Below are 17,479 nucleotides of genomic sequence, written 5' to 3' on the forward strand. Positions count from 1 at the left end.
ACAATGAAAATAGACCCTAGCAGCATGTACCTACAGCAGAGCCATGCAGCTAAACCCTGTGCTGTCTACCTGTAATCACAAGGATAATGACCTGAGAATCGTGGGTGTATTATTTTTAAACATAGAACAGTTATCAATCATAGAGATATTTTAAATCCATCTGTTTTGTTGGATATAGGGCCCTCATCCTTCTTTGTGAAAAGGAAAACAGAAGCTCACTATTCAGAGAGCTTTGTCAGATGCCTTCCACAAACTGACCATTGTGGTTTTAGGTAAAACTTTCTTGACTGTCTTTAAAAGACTTCAGTTTCAATGAGAAAATAAACTCACTGCGAAAAGGTAAATGGGTGAAAACATGGAGACTTAAAATATTCCATATTATGCTTTCATCCACTAGTCTTTTATAATGATAGTTTCATATGTTCTTGTGACATTTGTGAGAAAAATGACTGCAAATCTTCTCTCCTTAGACCAAAAGCCTAATGGCTCTTAGTGTGCTTTGAGGAAAGTTGTATTGTGTATAAGGTACATGGTGCAGTTTCTGTCAATAAAAGTTTCTCTAAAGCTGTGCTCATTGTATGGAGTGGATTTGGTTGTTAGAGCTTCCCCCTTGCTTCTAATATGAGGTATCTACTCGTCCGTTGGTCTCTCTTACCAACTTTGAACTCACTTTGACCCCTGCCTAATGTCTTACTATCCATTCAATCCTTTGAACATTTTTGAATCCAAATTCCTGTCATTATTCTTACTTCCTGTCCCTAAAATCACAAAGTTCTTTGAACCAAAAACAGTTGATATTTCATATGTGTTTTTAAACACACGTTTATGTTAGAAATTGTGGTGTAAGATGAGGACATTTTTAGGGAAATATTTTCCCTTTCTGCTTTTTGAAATCGAAGACCGTCTCATGCCAGGCATTGTGATGTAGGTCTGTAATCTCAGCATGGGGAGCCTGAGGCAAGAGCATTGTGAGTTCAAAATTTAAACAGAATGACTCATTATTGGATGCTATTGTTATATGCAATAAGTTTACAATAAGAAAAATTCTCAATTGATCTTCATTAACTTTATTTCCGTAGTGGTAAAATAGCTATAGAGTACAGACCCAGGGAAGATGCCAAAAGTGAAGAACTACATGAGTTCATTCATGTGGAGAGGAAAGCTCAAGGGTGACTTAGCCAGTGTAGCCATGCTTCAAAACAGGCAACAGGATTTGGAGGACTTGTGCACATATCATTCTTAGCAAAATGGGAACCTCAAGTGAATTAATTGAATACAGGGGATTTCTGGGGCGTTTCCTAAACTCCCAGTCTTAACTCTGAGCTCTTGTTTGAAGTGTGGAGAACAGGACTGAGGCCTCTGAGTACTACTATAGTTGTGGATCCAAGAGAGGGTCTGGGCTCCCTCCGTCTGCAGGGGTTCAAGAGGTCAGGATGATTGAACATAAATCTTTTTAGAACTCTTCCCAAACAGGATCCCAGGGATTAGGAACAAAATACTACCTTCAGCCTTATGCCATTATTTTATGCCTGTGAAAACCATTACGCTTTTCAACTGTGGAGTACTACCTAAATCTCAGCATCTTCCCATGTCTCACGGAGAATATTTTGCCTTCCAAAGAACCTTTCTATAAATCAATTATCTGAAAGTCCCTAAATCTTAAGGATTAAGTTGCCAAAGTAATTTCTAGAAGGAAATAGATACTACTTACTGTGTATAGGATAGGCTAAGAGGGGAGGAGCAAAAAGTGTGTTTCATGCCAGTGGGAACTTAATTTAGGGATTTTTTTGATTATTTAACTTGATCTGAAGTTGTGAAGTGTTTTGTCTTGAAACGGTAGAGATGAAGCTGAAAAAGTATTGGAAGCTTTTCCCGTGTAAAATAATTATGTTCATTCAGTTTAAATAAAACCAGTCACAGTTTAGGAGGCCTAGCTTCCTGTGAAACGAGAGAGAAGTCAGCACTGATTTCAGAAATCTGATTATAACAGATCCATCCTTAAAACCATCACAATGTGCCCAGCCCTGTGCAAGGCGAGGGGAATAAATAGGATGAAGCCTATTCTGGGACTTTACATGATGGGCCATGGTGGACAATAAACATACAGTAAAATAGGTTGTTGTAAGAAGGGCTCTGAAGGAAGTAATGTCTTGTCCACGCGTGCACATGGGGTAGACCTCTGAGTCATGGTGGTGTCACTTCTAGATTCTCACTGTGTTGAGCCAAGGCGGGATGTGGTTGCTTCCCCAGGCCAATGTAAGGGGCCATGTCAGATTCTAACCTTCTGTGTCAGGCTGAATTGCCCACCGCCCAAGACCCCTCCTGCAGAACTTTTGGAATCATCCCTGATTCTCTGGTAGCCCCAACAAGGGAGTGGTGGATCATGAACCATGGAACTAAGAGTTTAGAGGAAATGGCAGCATTGTGGAATAAATAACTGTAATGTGTGCTGTCTTGCCTGCACCCTAATTGGCTCTGATTTCGCAGGCGAGTTGCTTTTCTTGGAAGCAGTACAGCCAAGGGGAAGAGTATCTCTGGGATGTCCGCTTGGAAGAGGAGAAGCTCAGGTTGCCCAAACTGGATTAGCCCTGGGAATATCCCTGGAGGCCCCGCCCTGCCCCACCATACCCAATGGGCTGCTGGCCCCAGGTCTGAGCTCCAACCCCGCCTCGCTGTGGGGGAGTGGCCCCATAAAAGGCATTTGTGGCCTCCTCTAGGGGAATGACATTTGGGTCTTGTCTTTGTGGGAAAAGGCTCCTTACTGCAGGGCCTGAAGCCCAACTGGGCTGAGCCTTGTAAGGGTTTGTTTCCTAAACAAAGGTGTCATAAAGGGTGGGCGTGGCAGGAGCTGTGCCAAGGTGAGCTAGGGAAGCTGCCAAGGCATTACTCCCTTGACTCTGTCCCTGTTGCATGTCATGTCCCTTCTAGGTATTTGGGCCCCAAGGCTCCTTCTCATGTCGCTAGAGACATGGTTGTTGACCCAGGGTTTTCCCATTCCGAAGAGGGCCCAGGACTTGGTCCAGCTGACCTGCGGGGAACAGAATCAGGCCCCAGCTCTGCCTCTTCTACTCAAAAGTAAGACTCAGCCTGTCAGTCTAGATCAGGCTTCAGATCAAGTATTTGATGTATTTGTTCCACTTCTTGATCATAAGAGATCAAAAAGAAAAATGTTTATTGGTTTACCCTGGAAACTGAAAAAGTATGTAGCTCAGCATCACGAACTTGAGGACACTGTGGTTGGAACTCCACACCAATTTGCAAACCTTCAGCTTCAGACACAACCCTTGCAGGATGATGACACAGATCCAGGTCTGAGCACAGCTGATTCTGACAGCCCTCCTCTGAAACCTCAGGAGAGCACAGATGAGCCTCCAGAGCCCCTTGAGCAAGTTGAACCTTCTGCAGTCCAGCAAGAAGCCCCAGTTCAACCCTCAGACTTGCCAAAAGTCACCGTGAAACATACCGATCTGGAGGTTACAGTAACTCCAGAGCCTTCTCCAAGGCAGAAGCAGGCCTCAGAGAATACTGAGGACGTAACACTCTCATCCATCCAACAAGAGGCTCCAGCTCAGACTTCAGAGCTCCCTGAAGACACTGAACCTTCTGCAAGCCAGATGGAAGCCCCAGTTCAGCCTACAACAACTCCGAAAGAAGTCAAACCCCCTGTTGAGCAAGATCCTACAGATGAAGCTCCAGAGTCCCCTATAGAGAACATAGCTCCAACTCTACCAAATCAGGAGGTGACGGTTCAACCTCCAGCTCAGGATCAAGCTCAACAAACTATCTTGCCCGGTGTTACAGGTAAGCCTGTGGATGTGGAAATCACCATGACATCAGAGCCTACCAAGGCGGCTGCATCTTCTCTAGCCCAGCCACGGGCCCCAGCTGAGCCTTCTGAATCTCCCGGGGAGGCTGAAACTTCTGGAACCCATCTGCAGTCCCCAGTTCAGCCTCCAGAGTATGGTGAGGAGCTTCAACCTTCTTTAACCCAGCAAGTGGTCCCACCTCAGCCTTCAGGCCCTCTTTCAGAGACTGAAACTTCTCCCAGTGAGCAAGAACAGCCAGCTCAACCTTCTGAGTCTTCTGAGGAATTGGAACCTTCTGGAAGCCAGACAGAAGCTCCAGTTCAGCCTGCAAAGCCATCTGAGGAAGTCAAGCCTTCACCTGAGCAAGAGGTTCCAGTTCAAGCTCCAGAGGCTTCAGTTCAAGCTCCAGAGGTGACAGTTCAAGCTCCAGAGGTGACAGTTCAAGCTCGCGTTCAGAATCAAGCACAACAGGATAACTTGGCCAGTGAAACAAGTAAGCCTGTGGATGTGGCAATTACCATAACTCCAGAGCCAGCCCAGGAGGCTGCATCTGCTCTAACTCAGCCTTCAGAGTATGCTGAAGGGGCAGAACCTTCTCTTGGTGAGAAGGAACAAACAGTTCAGCCTTCTGTGTCTCCTGGGGAGGCTCAACTTTCTGGAATTCACATGGCTGCTCCAGTACAGGCCTCAGAGCATACTGAGGAGTTTGAACCTCCTCCACCCCAGCAGGAACAACCAGCTGAGTCCTCAGTGTCCTCTGAACAGTCTGAAGCTTTGAAAAACCAGCATGAGATTACAACTCAGATGCCAGAACCCTCAGAAAAGGATGAACTTTCTCCAGTCAATCAAGGGGCTACAACTCAGCCAGAAGAGCTTCCTGAGGAACCTTCTCCAAGCCAGCAGGAGAGCTCAGTTCCTCCTGTAATGCCCCCTGCGAATGCTGAACTTTCACCAATTCAGCCACAACTCCCAACTCCGTCTCCAGAATCCTCTGAGGCTAGTGATCTTCCTCCATTGGCAGATAACACATCACTTTCACCTCACAATCTAGAAATGATATTTAGAAATCAGCATGCAAATTTGCAAGAAACCACAGTTACACATGGGGATGTGGAGATTACCATGACTCCAGAGACCACTGTGGAGTTTGAACCCATTCCTGGCCAGCAGGACACTCAAAACCCTACAGATGCCCCTGAGCAACTTGGATTTTCTCCAACCCGGTCTCATCCCCCTTCCCAGACTCCACAATTCCCTGAAAATGTTGAGTCTTCTCCAGGCCAGCCACAGCCCACAGCTCAGCCTCCAGTGCATTATGAGATGGCAGTTCCAACAATAGGTCAGGATGAAGCTCAGTATTCAATGTCCAGTGTCACATTTCAACCTTTGGATCTGGAGCTCCCCATAACTTCCAAACCCACTACAAAGGTTAAAAATTCTCCACCTATGAAGAAGACTAGAACTCCTCCTCCAAAGCCCCCTCAAGTGACACTTCCACGTCCGGTCCAGGTTCAGGATCAGCATCCAAATCTGACCGAAGACACAATTCAACCTGTGGATCTCCAACTTAGCATAGCTGTACAGCCTATTACTGAAGATGAGCTTTCTCCAACCATGCAAGAGAACCCAGTTCAGCCTACTGAGCCCCCTATGGAGGTGGTACCTCAATCACCAGTTCCAACACCAGGTCAGGATGAAGTTCAGTATCCAACATCACCCAGCCCCTCATTTGAAACTTTAGGCCTGGATCTCACCATAACTCCAGAACCCACTACAGGGGCTGACCTCAGTACAGCCCCACTGAACCCTACAGCTCCTCTAAAGCATCCTGACCAGATGCAGGCTCACCATCCAAATCTGACCCAAGTCTCAGTTCGACCTTTTGAAGTAGAACTTACCTCAACTCCAGAACCCACTACAGAGGCTGAACATTTTACCAATGTGAAGACGACAACAGCTCTTCCTCCAAAGCACCCTGGGGGGACACTTCCACATCCAGTCCAGGATCAGGCTCAGCGTCCACACCTGAATGAATTCACAGTTCGGCCTTCCAATCTGGGAATTACCTTAACTTCAGAGTCCAGTTTGCAGGGTGAATCTTCTCAAACCACGCAGGACACCCTAACTGAGACTCCAGAGCCACCTAAGGAGTTTATACCTCAAGCTCCAGTGTATTATGCAATGACAGTTCCAATGTCAGGTCAGAATCAAACCCCGCATTCAGTGTCTCTTACAGAACTAGATCTTAGCGTGACTCCAATACCTACTGCAGGGGCTGGATATTCTCCAGACCTGAAGATGACAGAGTCTCCTCCAAAGGAGGTGACACTTCCACATCTAGACCAGGTTCAGATTCAGCATCCAAATCTGACCCAAGTCACAATTCTACATTTTGATCTAGAACTTACCTCAACTGCAGAACCCACTACAAAGGCTAAACATTCTAAGACAACAGCTCCTCCTCCGAAGGTTGAGGTGACGCTTCCACAAGTCACACTTCAGACTTTAAAGCAGGAGCTTACCAAATCTTCACACCCTACTACAGAGGCTAAACGTTTGTCTGTGCAGGAAACCTCAACTACAGAGACTACAATTCAAACTCCAACATCAGGTCAAGATCAAACTCAGCATCCAACGTTGCCAGTTACAGAGGCAAATAACACTCCAACTCCTCCACAGCACACTGAAGTGACACCTCCACATTCAGAACAGCTTCAGTCTGGTCTGAAACGCACCACTATTCCACATCCTGTAAATCCCACCACAGAAAATGCTCTAACTCTGCAAACGGAACCGAATGCCACCCCGTACACCAACATATGTGAGCTCTGTACCTGTCGAGATGAATCACTGTTGTGTGTTGGTCTCAGCCCAACGCAGAAGCTCCGCCAAGTGCCTGTGCCGAAGCCCAACACCTACAAGAAGGTTCTCACCACCCTGTAAGATCCACCTTTCCTCCCTTGTGCTCTACACTCTGCCTGCAGGGCAGCCTTTTCCTCAAGGTCTTCCTGGGCCTTCCTCATCTCCCTAACCCACACGGACTGTCTGCTTTTACCTTTTGCTTTTCAACTTTTCCTTGTCTGCATTCTCCTTCTTATTATGGTTCCCTTCTCTGTTCTTTAATTCTCAATTGCCCTTTCTCTTTTTCCATATCCATTTTTATTCAGCTGTGTCATCTCACTGCTTAACCTTTGCTCTCCCAGTTTTGCTTTACAACTCATCTCATTAGTGAGGATACAACAAAGTGGCTAAGAGTTGATTCTGGAACCTGACTGCCTGGGTTTGAATCTGGGCCTTTCATTTATTAACTTTGTACACCTGAGCAAATTATTTAGCTCTGTGACTCAGTTTCCTCATCTGTGGAAATGGGAATTATAATAGTTACCATTTCATAGGATTGTTGTATGATTTAGATGAATGAATACATGTAATACTTATCTGTATATGCTAAATATTCAGATAACTATTAATAATATTATTCAGTCCCTCAGTTATGTCCAGAACTCATCCTTGTCCTTATAATTTCTACATATTGCATCCATTTTGTGCCCAACCCAGGGCTAAGTTCTGTGGGAGTCACAGAATTATGGCATTGTCTCCAGAACATGAAAATGATAGATGCAAAGAAAGGAAAAAAGGCATAAAAAGGAGAGATGGTATATAATGAAATGCTAAAAGAGAATCAGACTATAGGAGCTGTAATTCGTCGGATTCTGTAATCGCTGAGTTGTGGAGGTTATAGAAAACTGGAGGATAAGCTGAAAGTTTATCTAGAGCTTAGAGAGTGGCTGTAACTGTTAAATAGACAAAAAACAACCTAGGCAAAGGCACGGCTGCAGCAATAATCAGGCTTTAGTAGACCAGTCTGCCTGCAAAGAATTGGATTAGGAAGCAATGAAAGATGTTATTATGAAAGACCTTGAATATGAACTATAGGGGTTTGAAAGTTACAGTGAGGTGTGGAGAGTCACTAAACGTTTCCAAGGAAGAGAGATGAATGATTAAAGCAGGAGGATTTGTTGTTGTTTTGGATTAAAGTCCTGAGCCACTGGAGCCTGGCTTACACCTTCTTTTAAACACGTGTCACCTAAGGATAGATTCCCACTTTTAAAAAAGTCTCAAATGCTGGTGTGGTGGCACACGTGTTTAATCCCGCCACTCTGAGGACTGGAACAGGAGGGTGTGAACTTCAAGGCCACTCTTGACCACACAGCAAGGCTCTGTGTCAAAAAAAACCAAATGGTTGGGGATGTAGCTCAGTGGTAGAGCACTTGCCTAGCATTTTGAGGTTGCCTGGGTTCAATCCCCAGCACCTCAAAAAGTCATAGAAGCATGTAGGAAAAATGTGAACGTATACAGCCACCCTCACACCCTTTATCACCCACTCTTCCATGCCTACCACCCATAAGATAACCCCTGTTTCACACCCCTGTGTGTCCTTCCTTCCACTTTCTCTCCTTTGCACTTTTTCCCTGATGAGGTAATGCTGTAAACTCCTCCTCAGATTTGTGCTTCCCCCTGCACCAGAGACCTTTCCACATCAGCTCATTTCTAATTGTCCTCCCCCTTCAGGAATGCACTTCCTGCTTTCTATATGCTCTTTCTTTGTAAGATCACTTAGGCAAAGCTTTGGTGTTACCTGACAGAGTTTCTTTATTCTCATTTGCTAATAATGATAAAAATTTCCCCATTTTCCTATTGAATTATTTGTCCTTTTCTCATTGATTTGTAGGAGTAAGTTTAAACACAAATGATTTTGAGAAAAATACTTGCATTCAAAATAATTGACTGGCATTATATATACAAGCGATTGGACAGTGGGACTTGGGCTTCTGATGAGATCCTTCATCATTTGTGCTGCTCGTCCCGTTATTTCTTTATTAATTGCAAACTGAACAACTGGGAGTTCTCAAAGTTACAAAGCTGGTGGTTTTCCTATATTTGAACATTCCCTACTTCCCCCTCGCCCCCCCCCCACCGCCCTGTTTGCAATGATTCTTTCACTTATTCTGCTCCTCATTTTCCTACTTATTCAAGGATATAAACTATTTCCTCACAGAAATTTCCATGGAAACGCTATTGATTACATTGATAAAAATACATGGAAAGCATATCGTTGGACTGAGAAACTGTGAGTATTTTCTTTCCAAATATGAATACAAAAACTGCATTGTAAGAGCCTCCTTGGTGGAGAATTTTGAGGTCAGTAACTCTGAGAAAAGGTATTTCCCCTCCACATCCTGGATTGAACTCAATTGATTGAAGTTCTGTGGTTATTTTAAACATGCATGCCTACCTGCATATTTATATACAGCAAATAGTTTTATTGCATGATTTTCATAACATTTTCTCTTCACTGTGTCATGTTTACTTCTTTCCCTGTACATAGAACTTTCCCTACCCATAAGCTCCTGCAAAATATTCCACAGTGGGGCACATTGTGGTTGATTTCATAATTCCATATTCTTTTTAGAGCATGTCAAGTTTTCTTGTTGCACTCATAGCTACAATGAACAACCCTGTACATACTTCTTTGTGAGCATGGACAAATATTCCTGTACAATAGGGATCTAGGAATGAGATGGGTAAGTTAACGACTAGTACAGATAGGGAATTTTAATTGCCTCTAAAAAGTGGCACCAACTTACACTCCAGGCAACAGAATATGATAGCACTCCTTTCCCCGAGCCTTTCACCACTCGATTCTTTACATCTTTTTGATGAATTTTGATACAGAGATAACCTTTCATCTTCCAGAATTCTCAGTGAAAATCGCCTGACTGAACTACGTAAGGATTCATTTGAAGGCCTGCTGTCCCTCGAGTATTTGTAAGTTAGTCAGTTGATCACATTTATCTGTGAGTTACTATTTATGAAATGTATAAAGTGTTCAAAGTAGATACTTTCTGGAATCTCCTCCAGCAATAAAATTCTGCCCTTTTGTAAGTCTGTGTGGGTCTCAGTCCAACTCTGGCATTAAATGCTTTCTTTGCATTTTCAGATTTTTAAAAATTGTATAGATAAGATACAATAAGATGTAGGGCTGGAGGTGTGGCTCAAGCAGTAGAGTGCACACTTTGCAAGCACAAAAACCTGAGGTTAAAACCTCAGTACCACCACCACCAACAAAAAGATACAGTTGTAAAAAACTAATTATGACACTCCTATGAACCTTGGTTTATAAGTGTGTTTTGTATTTATATTTAGTCTATGGTCCATGGAGCAAATTCAATCCACAGTCTGGTTTTATAGCTCATAAGTTAAAAATGGTTTATCCTTTTTTTTTTTTTTTTTAAGTGGATCTGGTCTCACTAACTTGTCTGTTCTGGCCTCAAACCTCAGATCCCAAGTAACCACCACACCTGGCTGCCCTAACTCTTCACTGAGTACAAAATAAAAATCTCAGCAGCTTTTGTGGATGAGGAGGGACTATTTGCATAGTATTTCTGTCTGTTCGGAGATAAGAAAGTACTATGTTCTTTGCCTTGAAAGTTTGACTTTTGTCCTTTGTCCAGGGGGTGCAGTTGTGTGTACTTCATTGAGCTTATTAATGCTTACATTAATTAGCTTACTAATCTAATTAGCTTTTATCAAGTAGTTCTCCTTTCAAAAGAAGACTTTTGGGAGCGAGTATAAAGAGCCTCACATGGCACAAAACATAGTCCTTTGAATCATCAACCCTTCATGGGCTCCCAGGGAAAACAAATGCATAACCTTAAACCATACTACAGCAAAGGTGCAGAAGAGGTTGGTCAGGAAGAAATAAACTCCATGCCTTTTAAGTAGTCATTTTTCTTCTGCTCACTCCCCTGCTAGTGATTGAGTTTATAAATATTGGGTGTGCTTGGCAAGGCAGACAAGTAAGACCTAGTGCATGCTTTCAAGGAGAAATGGGATGGAAAAATAACCATTAAACCATAAGCCATAGAAACATTAAAAAGGTATAAATTGTATGAAAACCACAAATGAGAAGAAAAATACTTTGAACTGGGTCAGAAAAATTGTTCCCAGAGCAACACTGCTGGAACAGAACCTTAAAGGGCGCCAGGGAATCGCCAGAGAGGTATCTTGGGGAAATGTCTCTCTCTAAAACTCTGCAGAAGTAGAGTGGGAGAAAGGCAAAAGGCAAGAAAGTGCTTGAGGAATGCCATGAGTACCTGTAGAGTAGAAGAGAAGAAGAGTAGGAGATTGCAAGCAGATCTAAGACTTTGAATGCCAAGCAAAGGAGTCGAGATGGGGAACCACATTATCAGAGCCATGCTGTAAGACAACCTTGAGCCTGCTTCAGAGTTTCCTGGAGGGCTTGTTACAACTTGTTTCTGGACACCACGCCGACAGTTACTGGTTCAGTAAGTCTGTAGGAGGCTGAGAATTTGCATCCTTGAAAGTTCCCAGATGGCAGGGGTGGTGGTAAATGCCTGTGATCCCAGCACATGGGATTCTGAAGCAGGAGGATCTCAAGTTCAAGCCCAACCTAGGCTATGTAGAAAGTTCCAGGCCACCTGGGCTACACAGTAAGACCTTGTCTCAAAAACCAAAAACAAGTTGGGCATGGTAGTACACCTCTGTGATCCCAACACTGGAGAGGCTGGGGCAGGAGGAGCAAGAGCTCAAGGTCTTCCTGGCCTACACACTAACACCCTCTCTCAAAAAACAAAACAAAAAATTCCCCAGTAATGGAGGTGTTTGAGAACCACTTCTGGAGAGTCTACTGGTGACTATTCAGAATTGACTAGAAGGGGAGAGAGTAGAGGTAGGAATCAGTCAGGACAGTTACACCCATCCAGGTGAACAGTGAGGGGCAAGCTGGAATGGAGGAAGGAGGAGAATTACCTGTTGTAAAGGATGGCTGTTTTCAAGAATCCAAGTTCATGTTGTTTTTGTTGTCTCACCACTGTACAACTGAAGCAGTTGTCTTCTTGGAATATTAAGTCAATATGAAACAAAAAATGAATTTGTTAACATGAAAGGATAATTTTGAATTAGTTCAAAGTCATATATTAGAGAAGCAGCTGCCTTTCAAATGATATGAAAGGGTATCTTTTATTCTGGTATTGAACTGATTAACAAAAACAAATCAGGAAGATATATATGCGTGTGTGTGTGTGTGTGTGTGTGTGTGTGTGTGTGTGTGTGTGGAGAGAGAGAGAGAGAGAAAATTCCTCCTAATATTACCATTATACATACAACTTAAAACCTTTAGCTCAAAATATGGAATTTGATGAGAATACAAAAGGTCACATAGTCCTCCTGCTATCAGGAAAGATTATCTCCAAACTCCTTCAAGATCTACAGTTGTATGTTTTATTTATGAAAATCATGAAGATGAGTCTTAGGTGGGAACAAGATTAGGGGCTTTAGAAAGTTCAAATCCAAAGGTTTAGAGTTTAGAAAAAACTATGTTTTCAGTACTATTGAGTCTAAACTCTATCTATTCATGCTAATTAGATATCTAATAACTAATCGATGCAATGTTTTCCTTTTCCTAGAGATTTATCCTGTAATAAAATACAGTATATTGAAAGAGGGACATTTGAATCACTACCTTTTTTGAAGTTTGTGTAAGTTACTTGATTATGCCTAGAATCTTGTTACTCATTTTGAAAGATAATTAAAATTTTGCTAATAGAAAGTTACTAAAAGTATATATGCAGGTTCTTTTAGTGTGCAGCAAAGATGAATGTGAGGATCATTACAGGACAGAGTGAAACATTCCACAGCAGTGCTTCTCCATCAGTGTGACTTTACCCCCAGGTGACACTTGGTGGCTGTGGATATGCTATTGGCACCTAGGGGGCAGACAATAGGGATGGTGTTAAATATCCTACAGTAGACAGAAAATTGTCCAACCAGAAATGTCAGTAGCACTGAAGATGTGAATCCCTGTTGTAGAGAAATAAAGATCACTTGACACAAGTAATCCTCAAGCATTCATTGTTTTGTATCTAATGCACTGCATTTGTAAATATGAAAGTAAAATCATAAGCCAGTATCATCCACAGTGAGATTTCTTTAATGTAGGAGGAAAGTATTGACGTTATAGTTCATCAAATGTAAGTTAGAATCACTACCACATGATGAGTGTTCTGAAAGAATATCTTTTTCCTTACCTTCTTTGGCTTTTTTTTTTTTGTAGAAATCTTGGTTGCAATTTCATCACAGAGTTGAACTTTGGAACATTTCAGGCATGGCATGGAATGCAGTTTTTACAGCAAGTGTAAGTGGAATAAAAGATAAGCATGTTTCAAAACTGAATTATGTCTTAAAAAAAAAGAAAAACCTCATTAGATTACTGTTAGCTGGGTATAAGCCCTGTACAAATTCTGTGAGTAGTATGTCTTGATCCATTCTGTTTTTTGAAGTAAGGAAACTAAGGCACAACAGGACAGGAGCCTTGTGTGACTTATATGTGACATGCTCTGATTTCCCTAGTACTGATCTTTGGCAGGGGCAACTGGAGGTATCGTGCAAGTAACACTCAAATTAGCATAGTCATGGTGCCACTGTCATATGTGAAAGGCCCGTGAAATTCCACGCACAAGCTTACACTGATTCCATCTCACATGCAGAGTTCCTAACTGCTTAAATGTTTGCAATGTAGAGCTGCTTACAAAGAGCCAAGTTGAACACAGAATGCTCCAGGAAGCAAATGTGGCAGGTGCCTTTGCAGTGTCAGTTTCTCCCAAATGACAAATCAAAAGAATTCCTAAAAACCTGCCACAGGGCACCTCTCTCTTCAGAACATTATTTTTCAAGAAAAAGATGCTGCTGGCAGAGTGGCTCATACGGTAAGAGCACCTGCCTAGCAAGTATGAGGCTCTGAGGTCAAACTCCAGTGCCACCAAAAAAGAAAAAAAAAACATCGTGTTTGTGTTAAGCTATATGGTAAAAAAATATTCATAAAGAAAATACATTGCTCTAGCCTGACTCCATATACTTTTTTCCCTTACTACCTTCAACAAGAAGTGTGGGGTTTAATACCTTTTTAGCTAAAAATTCTACGATGTGCTGGGTGCCATAACTTGTGCCTATAATCCTAGCCACTGACAAGCGTAAATGGGATGATCACAGTACAGTTTATGCCTGGGTATAAACATGAGACCTTATTGGAAAAATAACTAAAGTAAAAAGGGGATGTGGCTCAAGTATTAGAGCACCCGCCTAGCCAGCATAAGGCCCTGAGTTCAATCCCCACTACCAAAAATATAATAGTAAAAATTTTAAAATTCTATGCTGTTCTCCAGGCCTGGTGTTACACACCTGTAATCCCAGCACTTGGGAGGCAGAGGCAGAAGGAGCTCAAGTTGAAGGCTAACCTGGACTACATAGGAAGGCCCTATCGCAAAAAAAAAAAAAAAAAGAAAGAAATCTATGATGTTGAAGAACCTAAAGGCATTTTAGACTCAAGATGGACAATTTTCACTTTGAGTCTCCAAACTCTATTCTGGGAAAGATCATCCACCTTCCTTGTGCATGAGAAATTCAGGTTCCCAAGTTCCTTTCTGATTGGAGGGGGGGTTGACCTGTGCCTGGAGGTAGCGGCCTCCTTTATCCCTTCATCACTTTGCTGATTCCTACTTGGGAAAAGAACCTGGGGGCAGGGGGAGGGGGTGGTCTTTGGTTTCCAGTCAAATTAGGGATGGGTGGTCAATTAAGAAAGACTCATAAAGGAGGATGCACCAACTTGTTATCTCTAGTTACTGTGTTAATCTTAACAGGAAAAGACATTTGCTTCCTGATGATGAGAAAATCAGAAGAGGTAGGGCATGGCTCAAATAGTACACTCCTGCCTAGCAAGCACAAGGCCCTGGGTTCAAACCCCAATAGTGCCTGGTACTAGATTCACCCCTGGGTTCAGGTAATTAGAACCCAATAAATCTCTTGAGTAAAGCCTCTATGTTACTGAAAAACAACAAGTTAGCAGCATGTTAGAGCCCAAATCCACCTCAGAGGGGAGCCAAGCTCGTTAGCAAAGCACCATTCTTCAAATGGTCATAGCAATCCTATCTCTGTTTCAGATGAAATCAGGAGTGGAACACATACAGAAACCAGTAGTGGCTGGTAGTCCTAAATGTTAAGTGCACTTCCTGCCCACCACCAACTTTAAAGTACTTCTTCATTCTCCTGCACAGGTCCAGACTGATGGCTTAGTTTTTAAAATTATTTTAGTTGCTTCATTGGTTCAAAGAACACAAGCTCCACAATTTTAGAAACTGAAGGATTCTACCGGGTAAAAAGTATATATCTTATTTGGACAGAGCATTTTCACAGGGCTTGTCTGTCTCATCAAGATTGTGCTAAGAACAAAAGCACTAAGACAAAGAGGAAGGAAAATCCAAGCTTTCTCCCTGTTGAACTACTTGTTCCACTATTGAGAATATCCACGAAGCAGGAGTGGCCACTATGAAGGCAAACTGAGCTGCAGTCTCAGAAACACCCTGTTCTTCCTCCCAGACCGCTAGCATTGGTTCCCATAGATAGCTGTAGGTGCCTCAAAATTGGCACGCTTCAGGCTGCGGTCATCACTTTTGATTTGTGCTGGAATCCTGGCATCTTCTTAGATTGAGAGAGGCCAAATCATTAAAGATGAAAATAACAGCTCAGGTCTTTCCTTTTGGGATGATTTACGTTGGCTGCTTAATTTGTAAAGGTTGGAAAGTTTTGAGCAATTTTGACCTCTTTTCTTCCATCTGCATCTTATTCTTCACATCTGTGCAGCAAACCATCTTCTCTTCTTTTGGAAACTTAGTGAATTCTTCCTCTGCTCATAACATTTCTTTTATACCTACATGTATGAGGTGATTATTGTGTTCTTACTTCATCATTTTCACTGATGTCACCATGTGCCATGATTTTAAATCTCTAAAGTCTTATGACCACAGGGCAAAGGGAATTTAAAAAAAGGAATTATAATTCTCCTCCAGGCTTTCCCAGATGAGCATATGAGGCTTATAAAGTTACTTGTAACCAATTTCCATATAGGTAATATACTCTAATAAAGGAAAAAATATTCAAAAAGTTATTTCTGTACTAAGTCCTCTCAGAATTAAGTTTTAAGTTATACCTGTCGTGACTCCCTTTTCTTCATATAGGTTAAACACAGGCTTTGGGGTCAGAACTGAGTTCAAATTCCAGCCTTGCCTATTACTTTCTTGGTGACCTGAGACAATAACCTCTCTGTGCCTCAGTTTCCTCTTTTATAAATGGAATAATGATAATATCTACCTCACAAGATTACTGTGACGATTAAGTGTGTAATGATAATCAGAGATGCCTGCCGGCCCAATAGATACTAGCTGTAATAATCATTTGTGTGTTCCACAGAAGTTATGCTAATGATTCTTGGTTAGAGTTAACCTAAAGGCAGGTTTTGTTTTCTTCCTATTTCTTTCTTTACTTTTTGTTTTTGTTTACTTGGCTTAAAGAATTGAAAAGAAAACCTATCCATCCTTTTGAAGTAAAAATTTATATCAAAAGTGAATTTATGCCAGACACAGTGACAGACACAGCCTGTGGTCAGTTAATGACAGGCTGATGTAAGAGGACTGCTTGAGCCCAGGATTTCAAGGCCAGCCTGGGCTACATAGCAAGGCCCTCTACCAAAGGAGAGACAGAAAGAGGGGGGAGGAGGGAGAAGGGGGGGGAGAGAGAGAGAGAGAGAGAGTGAATAAGAATGTATATAGTATGTATACAGAATGTTATTTATTTATTCAACAAATACCTGTTAAGTACCTAGTAAATTTCAAGCTCTATGCCAGGGATGATAACAACAAGGTGTGGTCCCTGCCCTTAACCTGCTGATAGTTTGGGAGACTGATAGGAAGACAGGTGATTAATTACCTGCAGTGCAACAAAGGCTGTGATGTGACAGAAGAATACAAGTGAGAATATGGGATGGGAGTGTGTCTTTCACCAGTTCAAAGCCAAGGAATTGGTCCTATTTCTTCCTTAACTGAGTGAATCAGTCATGAATTGTTTTACATCTCTAAATTGAAAGATGAGCACCTTTGTGAATTTTGGAGGACACTAAAAATAGTGTTTCCTACAGGGCAGGGCTCCCTACCAGTGTAATCAGTTCAAGAGTTTTTGACCTGAAAGTTCTTTGGCATATTTTTTTTCTACCTTTCCCCCCTCTTTTCTCCACTTTACTTTTTTAGAGACTTGGGTAGTCCCAAAGGAAGGCTGTTTACGGATTCTAAAAGTGATTTGTAGGTAAAGACAGAAAATTATTTTTTAACCCAGAATTTTCATACAAAAAATGAATACAAACCTTTCATGTAGTCTCATAGATATTGAAAATGACCATTTAATTCCATTGCATTTTTCAGAATTCTCAGTCATAATCCTCTGACAACTGTCGAAGATTCCCATCTTTTTAAATTGCCAGCATTAAAGTACCTGTAAGTATTGCAGTACTTTTTAGGAGTCATGAGATGATTTCTCTTCTTGTTTACCTTCATCAAAGGTTAAGTCATTATTTGAATTTTAACTAGGTAATTGAAAAAAATGTTATTGGCAAAGGAAAGGGTTATAATGAACAAGACAGCCAGTCAGGGAAGAAGACACAGAGATATTGAACGTGTAAACACAAGTACAAATACCATTTGTTCCTGAAAGCAAAGAGTAAAGGGTAGGAGTGAAAGTAACAGAAAATGAGAAGTAAGCTAATGGTT

General features: G+C 42.0%; 1 protein-coding gene and 1 long non-coding RNA gene across 2 annotated transcripts in view; one reads left to right on the top strand and one right to left on the bottom strand.

Moving 5' to 3' along the window:
- LOC109683319 (uncharacterized) overlaps positions 1-17,479 on the top strand; it is a 56,701-nt gene that overhangs the window by 26,654 nt on the left and 12,568 nt on the right. Inside the window, exons 2-7 of the mRNA XM_074046269.1 lie at positions 2,929-6,745; positions 8,866-8,937; positions 9,564-9,635; positions 12,296-12,367; positions 12,943-13,023; positions 17,135-17,206. Of these exons, the coding sequence (XP_073902370.1) occupies positions 2,929-6,745; positions 8,866-8,937; positions 9,564-9,635; positions 12,296-12,367; positions 12,943-13,023; positions 17,135-17,206 (4,186 nt within the window). The remainder of the gene's footprint in view (positions 1-2,928; positions 6,746-8,865; positions 8,938-9,563; positions 9,636-12,295; positions 12,368-12,942; positions 13,024-17,134; positions 17,207-17,479) is intronic.
- LOC141413779 (uncharacterized) lies at positions 1,052-11,860 on the bottom strand. The gene is made up of 2 exons (XR_012438655.1): positions 11,640-11,860; positions 1,052-11,538 (listed from the first exon to the last, which is right to left on the bottom strand). It is a non-coding gene; the product is annotated as an uncharacterized lncRNA (long non-coding RNA).

This window comes from Castor canadensis, chromosome 11, assembly GCF_047511655.1.
Source record: "Castor canadensis chromosome 11, mCasCan1.hap1v2, whole genome shotgun sequence".
NCBI lineage: Eukaryota > Metazoa > Chordata > Mammalia > Rodentia > Castoridae > Castor > Castor canadensis.